General features: G+C 51.2%; 1 protein-coding gene across 1 annotated transcript; it reads right to left on the reverse strand.

Moving 5' to 3' along the window:
- Positions 1-554: 554 nt before the first annotated feature.
- Positions 555-2,724, reverse strand: FOXC1 (forkhead box C1). The gene has a single exon (XM_061995625.1). It carries the CDS (start codon positions 2,722-2,724, stop codon positions 1,024-1,026), a length of 1,701 nt encoding a protein of 566 aa, XP_061851609.1. The 3' UTR covers positions 555-1,023.
- Positions 2,725-13,172: the final 10,448 nt, after the last annotated feature.

Raw genomic sequence — 13,172 nt, forward strand, 5'->3', positions numbered from 1 at the left:
GATCGACAGCTCGATATATACATGGTTTCACAAGGGCAGGAATCTAGTCCGTGCACTTCTACCTCGCAGTTATCGCTTACTATATCCTTACACGGGGACATTATTTCAAAAGCCGACACGTTGTCATACTACTGTGTATGGGCAAACGTTTCCAGGTCTTGCCCATTAATTGCTAAGAAAACGTGTTTGTTTATTTGCCAACTCAGAGCTGCCATGGGAAAGTATTTTTTTCCTAGCGGATAAGGCGAGCTGACTAAGTGGAACATATTGCAGAAGAGACTGAAAAGGGATTTTTTTCGACCTGGCAGTTCCTAAATGGGCTCTGGAATTTGTGTGGAGGGGAACGAGCTGTTCCAGCGACAAAGTTAGTTATAAAATCCCTTTCCCCTCTCTTTCTCTACATGAAAGTATTAAAATATTACAGACGTGTAAAGGATCATTCCAACTGAATGGTAATTTATTAATAAACAAACAATGCAATACCTTCAGAATATTTTCAACAAAAAAAAAAGAAAAATATTGATAGAATAAGATTAATACAGTTTCCCTTTTTATATATAGTGAAAAAAATCAGCGTTTCAGTCAATTTTAACGTCACTTTTCAGGGAAGGGGAAACAGTTTCTGGCGTTTGGTCCGCAACATCCAACTACAAATTAAAAATAAATTACTATGTCGCAATTTACATTTTAAAACAAGTCCTTGTAAAAGAGGAAGGGATGTGAGAGGGGAGAAAGCTGGTACTTTACGCTGGACTTTTCGCTCCCTTTTAACCACGGGGCAAGACCTTAAGCGATGGGGACGAGAGAAGGGTAGGGGACGGGGAGGGGGGGAAAGTATTTCTCAAAGCAATTAAAAAAAACCAAACTTACGTGTTATTGGAGTAACACTGTCCTTTAACAAACCAAGACATGCTTTGGGGCTGTCTCTGTACAAAAGCTTTTCGCGTGCGCTCTCTTCTCTCCGCGGGCGCAGCGGGGGCCGTCGGCGCGCTGCTGCGCGGTGTCCCCCGCGGCGTCCCGCGCTCAGAACTTGCCGCAGTCGTAGACGAAGGCCCCGGAGGTGCGGTAGAGCGGCTGGCTGCCGGGGAAGGCCATCTGACAGCTGCCACCGCCGCCCCCCGCCCCGCCGCCGCCCCCCGCCCCGCCGCCACCACCGCCACCGCCGCCGCCGCCGCCCGGAGAGGCGCTGAGGCCCAGCCGCGGCGCCTCGAAGACCTCCCGCGGGGCGGCGGCGAAGCCCTGCTGCGGCCCCGCGTAGCCCGCCGCGCCCGCCAGCGGGCCCAGCTCCCCCGCCGCTGCCGCCGCTGCCGCGGCCGCCGCCGCCGCCTGGTTGAGGTACCAGGAGGCCAGACGGCCCTGGTGCGGGTGCGGGTGGTGCCCCTCCTGGTGGCCGCCCGCCGCGCCGCCCAGCCCGCCGTGCCCCAACGGCCCGCTGCCGCCGCCGCCGCCCCCCGCCCCGCCACCGCCGCCGCCGCCGCCGCCCGCGGGCATGGCGTAGTCGGGCAGCGGGTCCTCGGCGGGGCTGGCGGCGGCGGCGGGCAGGTGGCCGGGTCGGTCGGCGCCGCCCGCCGCCGCGTAGAGACTCATGGCCTGCATGTTGCAGTGGTAGGTGCCGGCGGCGGCGCCGGCGGCCGCCTGGCCGCAGGGCGAGCCGTAGACGGAGCTGTGGCCCGGCGAGTAGCCGCCGAGGGAGAGGGCAGGCGGGATGCCCGTGCGCGGGGCGGCGGCCGCGGGGGCCAGGAGGCCGGCGCCCAGCTCGGCGGCGGCCTGCGGAGAGCCCCGCAGCGAGGTCATGATGTTGTCCACGCTGAAGCCCGGGCCGTGGTGGTGTGGCGGTGGCGGCGGCGGCGGCGGCGGGGGCGGCGGCTCGGGGGCCTCCAGGCTGAGGGAGCGGCTGGAGGGGAGGGTGCTGCGGGGGCTGCCGCCGCTGGAGAGGCTGCTGCTGCTGTCGGGGCTCTCGATCTTGGGCACGGCGCCGAGCGGCGGCGCGGCGCCGGGGGGAGACACGGCCTGCGGCGGCGAGGCCGTGCCGTTCTCCGTCTTGATGTCCTGGATGCGGACGGGCGGCGGCGGCGGCGCGGCGCTGCCCGCGGCGGGGCCGCCCTCGGGCTCGGTGGCGGCGGGTGGCGGCGGGCGCGGTGGGGCATGGTCCTTGAGGTGCAGGCGGTCCTTCTCCTCCTTGTCCTTGACGGCGTCCTTCTTCTTGAAACGGCGGCGGCGGCGGAGGAAGCTGCCGTTCTCGAACATGTTGTAGGAGTCGGGGTCGAGGGTCCAGTAGCTGCCCTTGCCGGGCTTCTTGTCGTCGCGGGGCACCTTGACGAAGCACTCGTTGAGGGAGAGGTTGTGGCGGATGCTGTTCTGCCAGCCCTGCTTGTTGTCCCGGTAGAAAGGGAACCGCTCCATGATGAACTGGTAGATCCCGTTCAAGGTGATCTTCTTATCGGGTGCGTTCTGGATGGCCATGGTGATGAGAGCGATGTAGCTGTAGGGAGGCTTCACCATATCCTTGGGCTGCGGCGGCGGGGTGTAGGGCCCATAGGCACGGGCCATGCCGGCCGGGTACTGCTCGTGGGCCGGGTGGGAGTACATGCTCATCGGGGCCGGCATGGCCGTGTAGCCCCCGCCGGCTGCCGCCGCGGCGGCGCGATAGTAGCTCTGCTCTCCGCCGAGGTACGGCACCACTCCCAGGGAGTTGGGACTGGACACGGAGTAGCGAGCCTGCATGTCCTCCCGTCAGCTTTCCCCCACCCTCCCCGCCGGACCAAACAGCGAGTCCCTTCCCCCTCCACCCCTCCGCCGCTCCGCGGACCGAGCTGGACCGGGCGGCCGGGCAACCCCCACCCCCCCACCCCCCCGGCGGAGCGCGGAAAAAAAGAGAGGAAGAATAACGTCGGCGGTGCCGAAAGTCTCCTCTTCTTCTCCCAGGAAAGCCCACCGGCAAGCTCCCGCACTCCACACGGAGGGGAAAAAAAAAAATCAAAAAAAGGGAAAAAAGGAGGGGGGGGAAAGGGGAAAAAATGTTTTTAAAAAGAAAACGATTTAAAAAAAAAAAAAAAGGTAATCGCAGCGGCGAAAGCAACTTCCAAACGCAGAAAGAGTATCAAGAAAATAAAACCTTTGCAAAGAGGCTCCCACGCTCCCAGTTCCTTGTTCCACGGGGATCTGCAACAAGTTGTCTGCAAAGGAGGGACAAAAGTAGAGGGATGTGTTTTGTTGGCTTTTTTTAAGCGAGCAGCAGAAGAAAAAATCCACCTTCCCGATCTCCCAGTGCAAAGTCTCCCTCTCTCTCTCCCTCTCACTTTTTTTTCAGTCTCTTTTTCAGTCGCAGGCTGCTTTGGGAAGCATCGGAAAAACTCCTGAACTTTTGAGCATCCGTCACCACGGCGAGAACTTTTTTACGCACTTACAGTTTTCTCCTCTTTTTTTTTTTTTTTCCTCCCTCTCCTCTCTCGGTCTCCTTTTTTTTTTTCCTCCTTTTTTTTTTTTTTTTCTCTTTTCCTCCTTTTGCAGGCGGCCTAGCTCCGCCCCCCAGAGCCAGGGCGGCCAATGAGGCTGGGAGACACCCGAGGCTCGGAATGAGGAGGGAAAAAAAAAAGGAGCAAGCCAGCGTTAAAAAAAAAAAAAAAGAGTAAAGAAGAAGAAAAAAAAAAAAAACTAAACCCAACCCTCCCCGCAGCAGCCCTGGGAGCTGCAGCTCTCGGGGACCGGCCACACACGCTCGCCGGCACACGCAGACTCCTTCAGCTCCGGGGAGCCCCGGGCTCGTATGGCTGCTCCACACCCGCGGGGACCCCTCGTGCGCATTTTGCGCGCCTGCCCTCGCGATCCCGACAGCCTCGCGCCCGCTCACCGCACCCGCGTCCTTACGCGCGCGGTCACCCTCGCAGACGCGCCCCGGGCACACGCGGGACGTGCATCCCTGCGCCAACGTGTGTGTGTGTATATATATGTATGTACACATGTATATGTATGTACTCTCCTCGAGCTCTTCCCATTTACGCGCGCACCCTGCACTCCGCCACGCGTGTTTCTCTCCCACTTTTACTCTTTTTTTAACACTTTTTTTCCCCTGATCCTCGGCACGCTCCCGCCGGGCTCCTTCCTCCCCTTCCCTCCGGGCTGCCTCCCATCTCGGCGAGCAGGCTCCACGCCGCCGTGCCTCCTCTCTCCCTGCCCTTCCCGGCCAGGAGGCTCTGCCTCACCCCGGCTGCCTTCCATTCCCCACGCCCACAGGGCAGGAGAGGAAAGCGTGTGTTTGTGCGTGGGGGGGTGAGGGTGCCTGTGTGTGTGTGTGTGCGCGGGGTGGGATGCCCCTGCCCCAGCAGCCTGCCTGCAGCCAGTTGCCTTCCTGCCTGCCAGACCAAAGGCTCCTGAAGAGGCGTCCTCCAAACGTTTTGAGGCGTCCTCCAAAACTCCAAATAAAATCAGCCACCAAGGGCTTTGCCTCTCTTCGATTGCAAACCCAAGCGCCCGCCAATTCTGCTGTTTACAAATAGGAGCGCATTTCTTGGTGCGGGGTCTTTAGCTCGCTTGTTCAGGTAATTTTTACAGACCTTATGAGATGTGATGCGGCAAGCGGGTCCTGGCTTTATTGACTTATCTATACCAGACTTCATTCTTTACCTGCTTCAGGGTCGACTCCGTAGTATGCCAGGTGTGACAAAAGAAAAGAAAATGAAATAATTTGTAAAAGTACAATAAAATTAATGTTCCTTAAACTGTTTGGCCGGCTCTGCTATGAAGATCTGAGTTGCTGCTGCCTTTGTCCAAGTATCTCAAAGACTTTTGGGGCTCTAATCAGAGCAACACTTTAACGGGAGTTCAAAGGGAGTAGAGAGTCAGGGCTTGGTTATTTAATTTTCATTTTTCCCTTCAATTTGCTGTCATAGTTTTTAAAAGAATATTTTCTTTTCGTACTTTAAACATGAGGAGATTTCTATACATATTTCCACAGTAGTGTATTTGACTACTACTTCACTTCGGATATTCGCCATACGACCCAGTGCTCTCCGCTCACTTCGTAGCCTATGCCGCTGCAACTTCATTAGCGTTAATAATAGATCAGTTGAAAAGAACGAGCTGAAATCTATTTTGGGAGATGGAATTTGTACGGGAAAGACGTGTGTGTGTGTGTGTGTGAGATGAATTACCCACCCTGATCTTGTGACATTACAAATACATCAAAAGACCCTTTTGGATTCACTGATTTCAAACCTGCTTTCCACACTTTTTGCTGTGATCGATTGCTTCTGGGATCGTGCTTGGGGGGCGTGTTAAAGGCTCATCATTTGCTTAGTGGTGTTTTAGCAGGTATGGCTTTTCTTCTGAAACACCAATCCGTCGCTTATTAAAAATAAAAATTATGTGTTTTAAATGAGATGCAAGTAACGTGAAGGAGGTAATTTATATAGTCTAATATCTGCTGCTTTTCATATTCAAACATAACGGGTCTCCTTTTGGTAATAAATGTCAGTCCTTTAATGGTGAATACATTATCCCGTTTAGCCTGTTGTATTTCATCGTCTGGAATCTTTCACCTGCTCCTGCCTAATTACACGTTTAATAAATGTGCAAGCACTGGACTAGATGTCAATTCCAGCACTTCATAATGTCAATAATTCTCTCTTGCTTTGCTGGAAAAAAAAAATAAATCAAGAAAAGAGAAAAAAACCGGGGAGGCGGCTTTTCAGCACGTTTCCATGCAGCCCAGGTCATCCGGTTTTCCCACGGTATTACCTGCCGTGAAGAACAATTTCCCGAGATCCCCTCTCGCTCCCATGCGCGGCCGCAACGAGCCGCTCCCAGACCCAGACCCTTTACTGATTTCCCCGTTTTATCTGCACGTGGACAATGTTTGCTACAATCTGGTTGCGAAGCTGTTTCTCAGGCAAAGGCTGAAGAAGTTTCAGCACAGGGAAGATGGGGAGGGGGTCATTAATCCGCTGTATTTTGCGTCTGACATATTTTGCAATAGCCACTCTGATGCTCTAATTGCGAACTGACGCAACTGCCGTGTGTTAAGTTACATACCTCAACCCAGCAGGACTCTGGTTTCTCTAATCGAAGCACAAAAGTAACCATTGTGAAGGTTCATAGAGTGATTCGGGGTTTGCGTGCATGGCGAGGGGAAACAACTCGTTTAGGGAGGCAGAAAGATCAGTTTTCCCCCTGGTGTGTTTGGATCCCACCCAGGGACAATCCTCGGCGCTGGGGTCTCACCCACCCGCTCTCATTGCCTTTCCCCAGTGCCCTGCCTTTGCCGTGTCACCCAGCCTGGCCTCCGGATGGGAGAGCCACGTTTGAGGCGCACCGATCGGTTCTGCTGCAGAGGCGAAGCGGGGCGGCAGCGGCCGTCGCCACCGTGTACCCGTCCGGTCCCGTCCCGTCCCGTTCTGACGGGCCAACAGCGGGCACGGCCGCTGCCGCCTTCTCCGCGAAACCGGGCCAGGGGCACCGGCCGCGGGACGTGAGCCCTGACGAGAAGCCGCGGGCCGGGGAACCACGCATTTCCTGAGACCCTCCGAGCCTTCGCCTGTGTGGTCATTTGCAGCCTTATTTTAGGGAGATGTCAGAAAGAAAGATGACATCGGAGCGGTAGGCGGAGGGGCTGCCATTTGACCTGGGCAAAGCGCAGGTCGGTCCCAAACAATTCGCTGTGGGTTGTCCTCTTCCCTCCTCTGAAAGACCTGGAGGTGAACTGCTTTCCAGCCCCGGGCTGTTTATGTTTAGACATAGTCAGAGCTTCGCTTCTCTCCCTTTCTTTTGGCTCCAACATCACAGCAGTATCCCTGTAACTCAGAAACCAGCCACCCAGCCCGGCTCTTTGCATCTCAGGATGCAGCTTTACATGTTCCTTAAACAGCGGGCGACCCCGCAGGAGAAAACCGCTGACATCCTTTCGAGGGGCAGGGAGGGAAGTGATGGTATCAAATCTGTGCTTGAGTAGTAGAAAAATCTCGTGTGCCTAAAGTCCCCTCTCTGTTTCTAGCCTCTGGATATAGGTGACAACCACCCCCACCTCCCTCTTTCCTTGCCTCCCGTCCTTGCAGCCAGCACCTCCGCCACCTCAGCCTGTGCAATTAAGCCGAGTTCTCAATGCAAGGTCTGTTTGCGTGGCACCTAGTTAAGCAAACAGGCGTGATTGTTGTTTTCTTAACGTGGGTTAACAATTCCATAAATAAGCAGAGGTAGTTTTCCAATCCAGAGCGTCTTTTATCTTAAGACATAAATAACACAACTCAATACGAAATTGAGCGCTCTATTCCCTCTGGCATCTTTTAGATTCTCGTTCTTGAATGAGAAAGAAATTATCCTTTGCAGTAAATGAGGCAGCGGTCATGGGTTTCGTGTATTTCATAAGAGAAATACCTTATTTTCACGTTCGGTATCTAGAAGTGAATTTTGCATTTCATTTACAAGGGAGAACCGAGACCATGAAGAGGTCAAAGCCTGCGCGTTTCATCTTCCCACCATAATTATCGCGATCATACCTATATATAATTCGCCTCTGTGACACAGGTTGCGTCCCTAGGAATAAAAACAAAACCCAGGCTGTGGGAAACTACTTGTGTCGTTTCTGCCACTCAGGTAGAGTACTATCACACACTCGTACAGACACAGAAAAAAAAACCAAAACCCAAACCAAACACAAAAACCGCAAGCGCGTAAGAAACCTTTAATTAGGTAGGTTCTCTAGCTTGGGCATCTCACAGGAGAATACACCTGGGAGGGTGGAGGTGTTAAAAACTCCCTCTTAAACCGACAGATAGTCAGGCATGGATTTTTTTTTTTTTTTCTTTTTCTTTTACTTTCCAAGGTCTCTTATCCCTTTTGTGTTCCTTTTCCTCCCTTATTTCCTTCCTTTCTCTGGGAGGGGCAGCGGGGGTGGAGGGGGGCAGAATACATTGGATTCTCTGGATTTACATACTTCAAAACACAAACGAAGCAACGAAGCTGGGAGCGTGAACCTTTGCAGCCCAGTCCCGCTCCATCTCCACCTTAGCAGACGGGAGGGAGAGAGCTCCTTATTTGTATAAAGGGTTTATTTACATTAGAATGAAGCGACAGTTCCTAGTCTGGGAAGTGATAAGTACTTGGCAAGTCATTAGGCAGCAGATAGCGATCAGCCCCTGGATACATTATTCCCTGCCTTCTGCATACTCGTTTTTGAGGGCTGAGAGGTTTGTCTGGAGGGTGTGCGGCAGAGGTGCAGGGGCTGGGGATCGACGTCGGCGTGGGCGCGCAACCCTGCTGAGACCCGCAACATTAGGAAGTCGAAAGCCCTTCCCACCCTCCCTCCGCGGAGAGCTGCTCCAGGGGAAGGGGAGGGACGGGCCGCCCCTCCCGGCCTTCAAGCCCCCGGTGCCTGAGCGGGTGAGCAGACAAGGGAAGGCACAGAGCCCCTTACCCTCTCCGTCCCGGCCCCGGAGGAAGCGGGGGCGATGCCGCTGCGCAGCGCTCCGCACCCGCGGCCGGCGAGCACCTGCGCGAAGGACGGGAGCTGCGCGGGACGAGGGCGCCCCCTCCCGGGCCGCCCGCGCCACTGCCGCCCGCGCCGCTCCTCGCCCCTCTCCGCGGGTCCCGCCGCCCGCAGCCTCCCGCGCGGAGCGGCCGCGCTCTCCCCTTTCCCACGCCACGGCGAAAGGGGGATTTAAAATCCCACCGCAGCCCTTTCCGTCTCCTTTTTTTTACTGTTTTGTCTCCGCGGAGCTGTGCGGACGCGAGATGCGGATTTCATCAGGCACAACTTGTCGCCAGAGGTGAGCGCCGGAGCGATGCCAGCTCTACCCAAGCCATTCTTTTCTTTACTCTGCCAAGGAATGTCTTTACTCCTTGCCAGATTTGCCAATAAAACTCGGGAATGAAAAAAGTGTCAGTTTCCAGGAAAAGCACTTCTGGTTTTTAACCTCCCCCTTGCTGTCTAATTACTGATGTGTTCAATCTCTGAAGAATAGCTTCGTAAAACTGCCTGGTAAATCCAGAGGCAGATGCCTTCACGCAGCTGCATGGTTACAGGGATGTGTAAATAGGCACACATATCACACACACATGCTAATCCATATGCACGGCTACATGGTTTTCAGAGGTTTACAAGGCATTTATGGGTATTAAGTACAATTGCATTGAAGAACTAGTCTATTTTAAGGCTCCTAGGAGCTATGGTAATACAAATAATAAAACCTAGATATCTGCATGTGTACTTTTATGAAGCCACAAATGCTCTCTTTGCAGAGTTACTTGCGCACTGCTGGAAGTAACCCATTATAGTTGTTTGCATATAGAAAACAGTGTCTCACTCTGCAGAAAAGTATCATAAAAGAGGTGAAAGTTTAGTTTAAAAGTAGAGCTCTTGAGTTGTGTCTGTTATTTTCCATAAAACACGGGGAACACACAAAAGAGATGGGTTTTAAATGCACCTTCTGCAACAAACGCATGGAATTTGCAGCTGCAGGAGTCCAACAGGCTGTGACCCCAGGGAAGACTCTCTTTCTAATAGGGCTCTGTCCTCAAAACTAGGCGATGTATCGTTTAAAGGTGAAATAAGTCTTCATGCAGTTCTTGAGCATGTTATCTCTGCAGTTACCAGTTCTTTCCCTCTTTCCTGCTTCCACAAGGTCAGGTAGTGTAACTTTTCTGCAAATCTATAAACAGACTAGTGAAAATTATTTGAAACAGTACATTTTCACTGAAGCAGAAAAGAGCTATGGCAGTATGTGTTTCCTTGTCCCCTCAAACGGTGTCAACAGAAACACAGAATCACAGAGTCACACAATGGTCAGAGTTGGAAGGGACCTCTAGAGATCATCTAGTCCAGCTCCACCAATAGAAGAGGTTAACCTAGATCAGGTTGCACAGGAACATGTCCCTTCTTTGTTCTCAAAGACCAAATGAAAGATAAGCTGTCAGTTATTCTTTTTCAGTTGGGTGGCATTACCTCCCCTTGCTTGACCGTTGCGTGTTGGCTGTGTGGCCCTGGCACACTGCCAGCCTCCCTGCCCAGCTCATGCCCCAATTCTTTTCCCAGCAAGACCGGCTGGCCAGCTGTGATGGCAACATGGCTAAGGTTTGCATGTGTGAATGGCACCAGTCGAGCTAAACAAGGTCAGTTCCTCTAGTCTGCAGAGCAGAAGAGATTGCAGGCCTATATCCAGTGTTAGATGATCAATTTAGAGGTGCATCACTTGATAAATACAAAACAAGTCTTTTCAGATGGTGTAGCAGTAAGGAAAAGACACTTGAGGGATTGTTTTTAAAAACAGACTTTTATATTTAATTTGAAAACCTCTAAGTAGGGCCTTAGATTCTTAGCTGAGACTTACATTTAATAACAATTGCACGTGTATAACTTTGGGATATAAGTGGGGTTGATTGGGTAAATAGGCAGATATATAGCTTTCTTTTTGCTCTCAAGAGTTGTGGATGTTGCAAACATTGAAACAGCAAGTTACAAACCAAATGTTCCTGGTAGGATGCTTCAGTTGGTGGCTTTCCCCCAGTTTAGATGGGGGCTTGCCAGGTAGCAGAAAACAGCATTTATCTGTTCACCAAAGCCTTCTGGAGAGCTGCAGCATGTTCCCCGTGTGACAGGAAGGCCCACAGAGGCAGAAGAAGTGTTTGCATGGGATGGAGACTGAAGCTACTGTAACCGTCCCTGTGGCAAGAACACCCACAGAAACAGGTAATTTGCCCCTCCCACAGCAACTAACAGCCAGAAGCAAAAAATGTTAAAGTAACTTACATCATCTTTTGCCTGTATCATTACTAAGGAGGAACTGAAAGCTGTTTTATGAGGAGCAGACAGACAAGACTAGCTTGAGCTTGAGACATAAAAAACCCAAACCACTAAGATACCTGAAGGCATCCCAATTAAGTGATATTACCATCCCGATCAAGATGCAGTCATTGTTAGTAAGCACCCCTGATTTTTAACAGAGATATTCCAATTAGGTAGATTTCCTGATTAGGTGCACTTCAATTAAGTGGGGAGAACAGCGTGGAAGAAACGTGAATGGCTTTTATAAGGGCCCAGTTTTAGAGGGGAATTTTGTCACTTGCAACAGGGTATATAAGTTGAGTTCAGACTGCATAGCCCAAAATCACAGAGATGCTCCTTTGCCCCATGCTGAGCAACCATCTAACTTGGAAGGCATCCAGCTTTGGTCAGTACCTCTTGTCTTTTACCTGCATGTTCCCCAGGCACCCATAGCTCTGCTTCTGGGCATGCCTGCAACTGCCTGAGTCAGAGCATCTTGGCACCTGTTTTAAGCCTAAATCCCAATGGGATCCAAAAAAATAGTCAAAGTGGCGTCTAAGTACCCACAGAAGCTGATTCAATAGATAATATCTTGGGCTTTGGGATAAATTTGAAAGCAAGGCCCATATCAGCTCTGCATCTCATGTCTCTGTATTTTATGGGTCTCAACACTGGCCAGAGCCTCGTGGTTTTTGGATGGAGTGACTTGAGGTGACAAGTTTTAGCAGTAGCCACATTGCTTTTTATGCTACTGCCTATCTCCTTGTTACTGAGGCTTTGAGCTTGAAGATGTAAAGCACAGGTTCTGGAAGTAAAAAAAATGCAGACAGCAAGACTTCCAAACACTGGTCCTTTTGAAAGCCCTGAGCTGAACCTGCCAAGTGTGCTGAGTGAAGGACAGAAGTGTACTAGGTTTACATCTAGCTGTGCTGTCCTTAATGTGCACCAAGGGCACAGCTACAGCTGAAATGACTCTTCTGCTCAGGAGCAAGCTTGGCAAAAGGAGGTTGCAGTGGACAGAGCTGGACTCCACAGGCCATGGGAAGAGCTTCATGTCTCTCCACACAATCACTTCTCTCCAGAGGCTGGGTTTGTCTTGTATCAGCACACTGAATAAGGGAAGGAATGTGAGCCCTCCACCACACCTCTAGCTTTCAACATTTGCTGAGCCTGTTTGTCTATTTTGTTGGGCTTTTTTTTCCTTCCCTGATATGTTTTCAGATTGTAATCTTAGCAGGGTAGAGACTGCCTCCTGTTCTACATTTGTACACTGTCTAGCTCCTGACTGTGCCAGGGATCTCGAGCTGACGTGCTAATAGTGAATAAGCATAATTGTCTTGGGGGATACTTGTAAAGGATTCAGCTGGAATTGATTTGACTGGGGATAAAATAGACCATTTCCTTTGGAGGAGAAGATCTTATGGTAACAACTCGATTAAAACGATTGCTCTCTGCAAAGGTGAACACAGGTGTTGCACTCAGTGGTGTTCATCATAGATTTGCATAGATCAAATAGTACATGTCCCTCTTTCTTCTAAATTCAAGGGAATGGCAACAGCCGTCTAAACCTCTTTGAAGAAAAAGATGACACGGAGCTTTCTTGCTGACCTGCAGCAAAGGTGTGCTCTTGAGGTGTGCCTGGTTTTCAATTTGCCTACCCATAGAAATTCCAAGTGTAGTCGTTTCGTGCAGTTGTTTTGTCTCAAAGGCCTCTCGCTTGTGTGCCATCATGACCTTGTACAGTTGTGTGGCATGCAGTAACTCAGTCCAGAAATTCATGGTTGAATTCACGTTTGAAACTCATGTCTGCATTTCTTCCTTTTGTTTTTTATTTTTTTTTTTTTAATTTTTAATTTCCATATTCTGCTTTCCCTTTTAAATGAGGCCAGATCCTCAAGCCATTAGGCTGAATTGCATCAGCTGTGGCTCTGGCTTGAAGAAATTAAAGGTGAGCATCTGTGCCAGCTCAGCATCACTATGGTAAATGAACTCAGAAGTGAAGTCACTGGAGAGTGAGCAAGACTAGAGCTTGGATGTTCCTGCAAGATTTCAAGTATCTTTATTACAAGCCAGGTAGCATCATGGGGTGGTGGTAGGAAAAACTGCTGCTTTAGGCAGCTCCAGAGTGAAGATTGGTTTCTTAGTCTACTCAGTTTGAAAAACTGTCCATCACAAAGTGCAGTGTTGGAATGGTGGTATGGGATTCTTTTTTCCTGTTACTTTATTTTTTACTTTACAGAGTTGAGTATGCTCGTTAACTCTTCAAAATAATGTTATCTCTTCCAGCTCATTTCCCATTGGAGCAAATGGAAATGTTCTCACTGACTTTAAAGCACAATTTCCTCCACCTCCTCCTTCTTAAATGGCTTAATCAAGCATGTTTAGTAGAAACCTATAAGAGCTGTCTAATGACTGTCTC

Source organism: Colius striatus, chromosome 4 (assembly GCF_028858725.1).
Source record: "Colius striatus isolate bColStr4 chromosome 4, bColStr4.1.hap1, whole genome shotgun sequence".
NCBI lineage: Eukaryota > Metazoa > Chordata > Aves > Coliiformes > Coliidae > Colius > Colius striatus.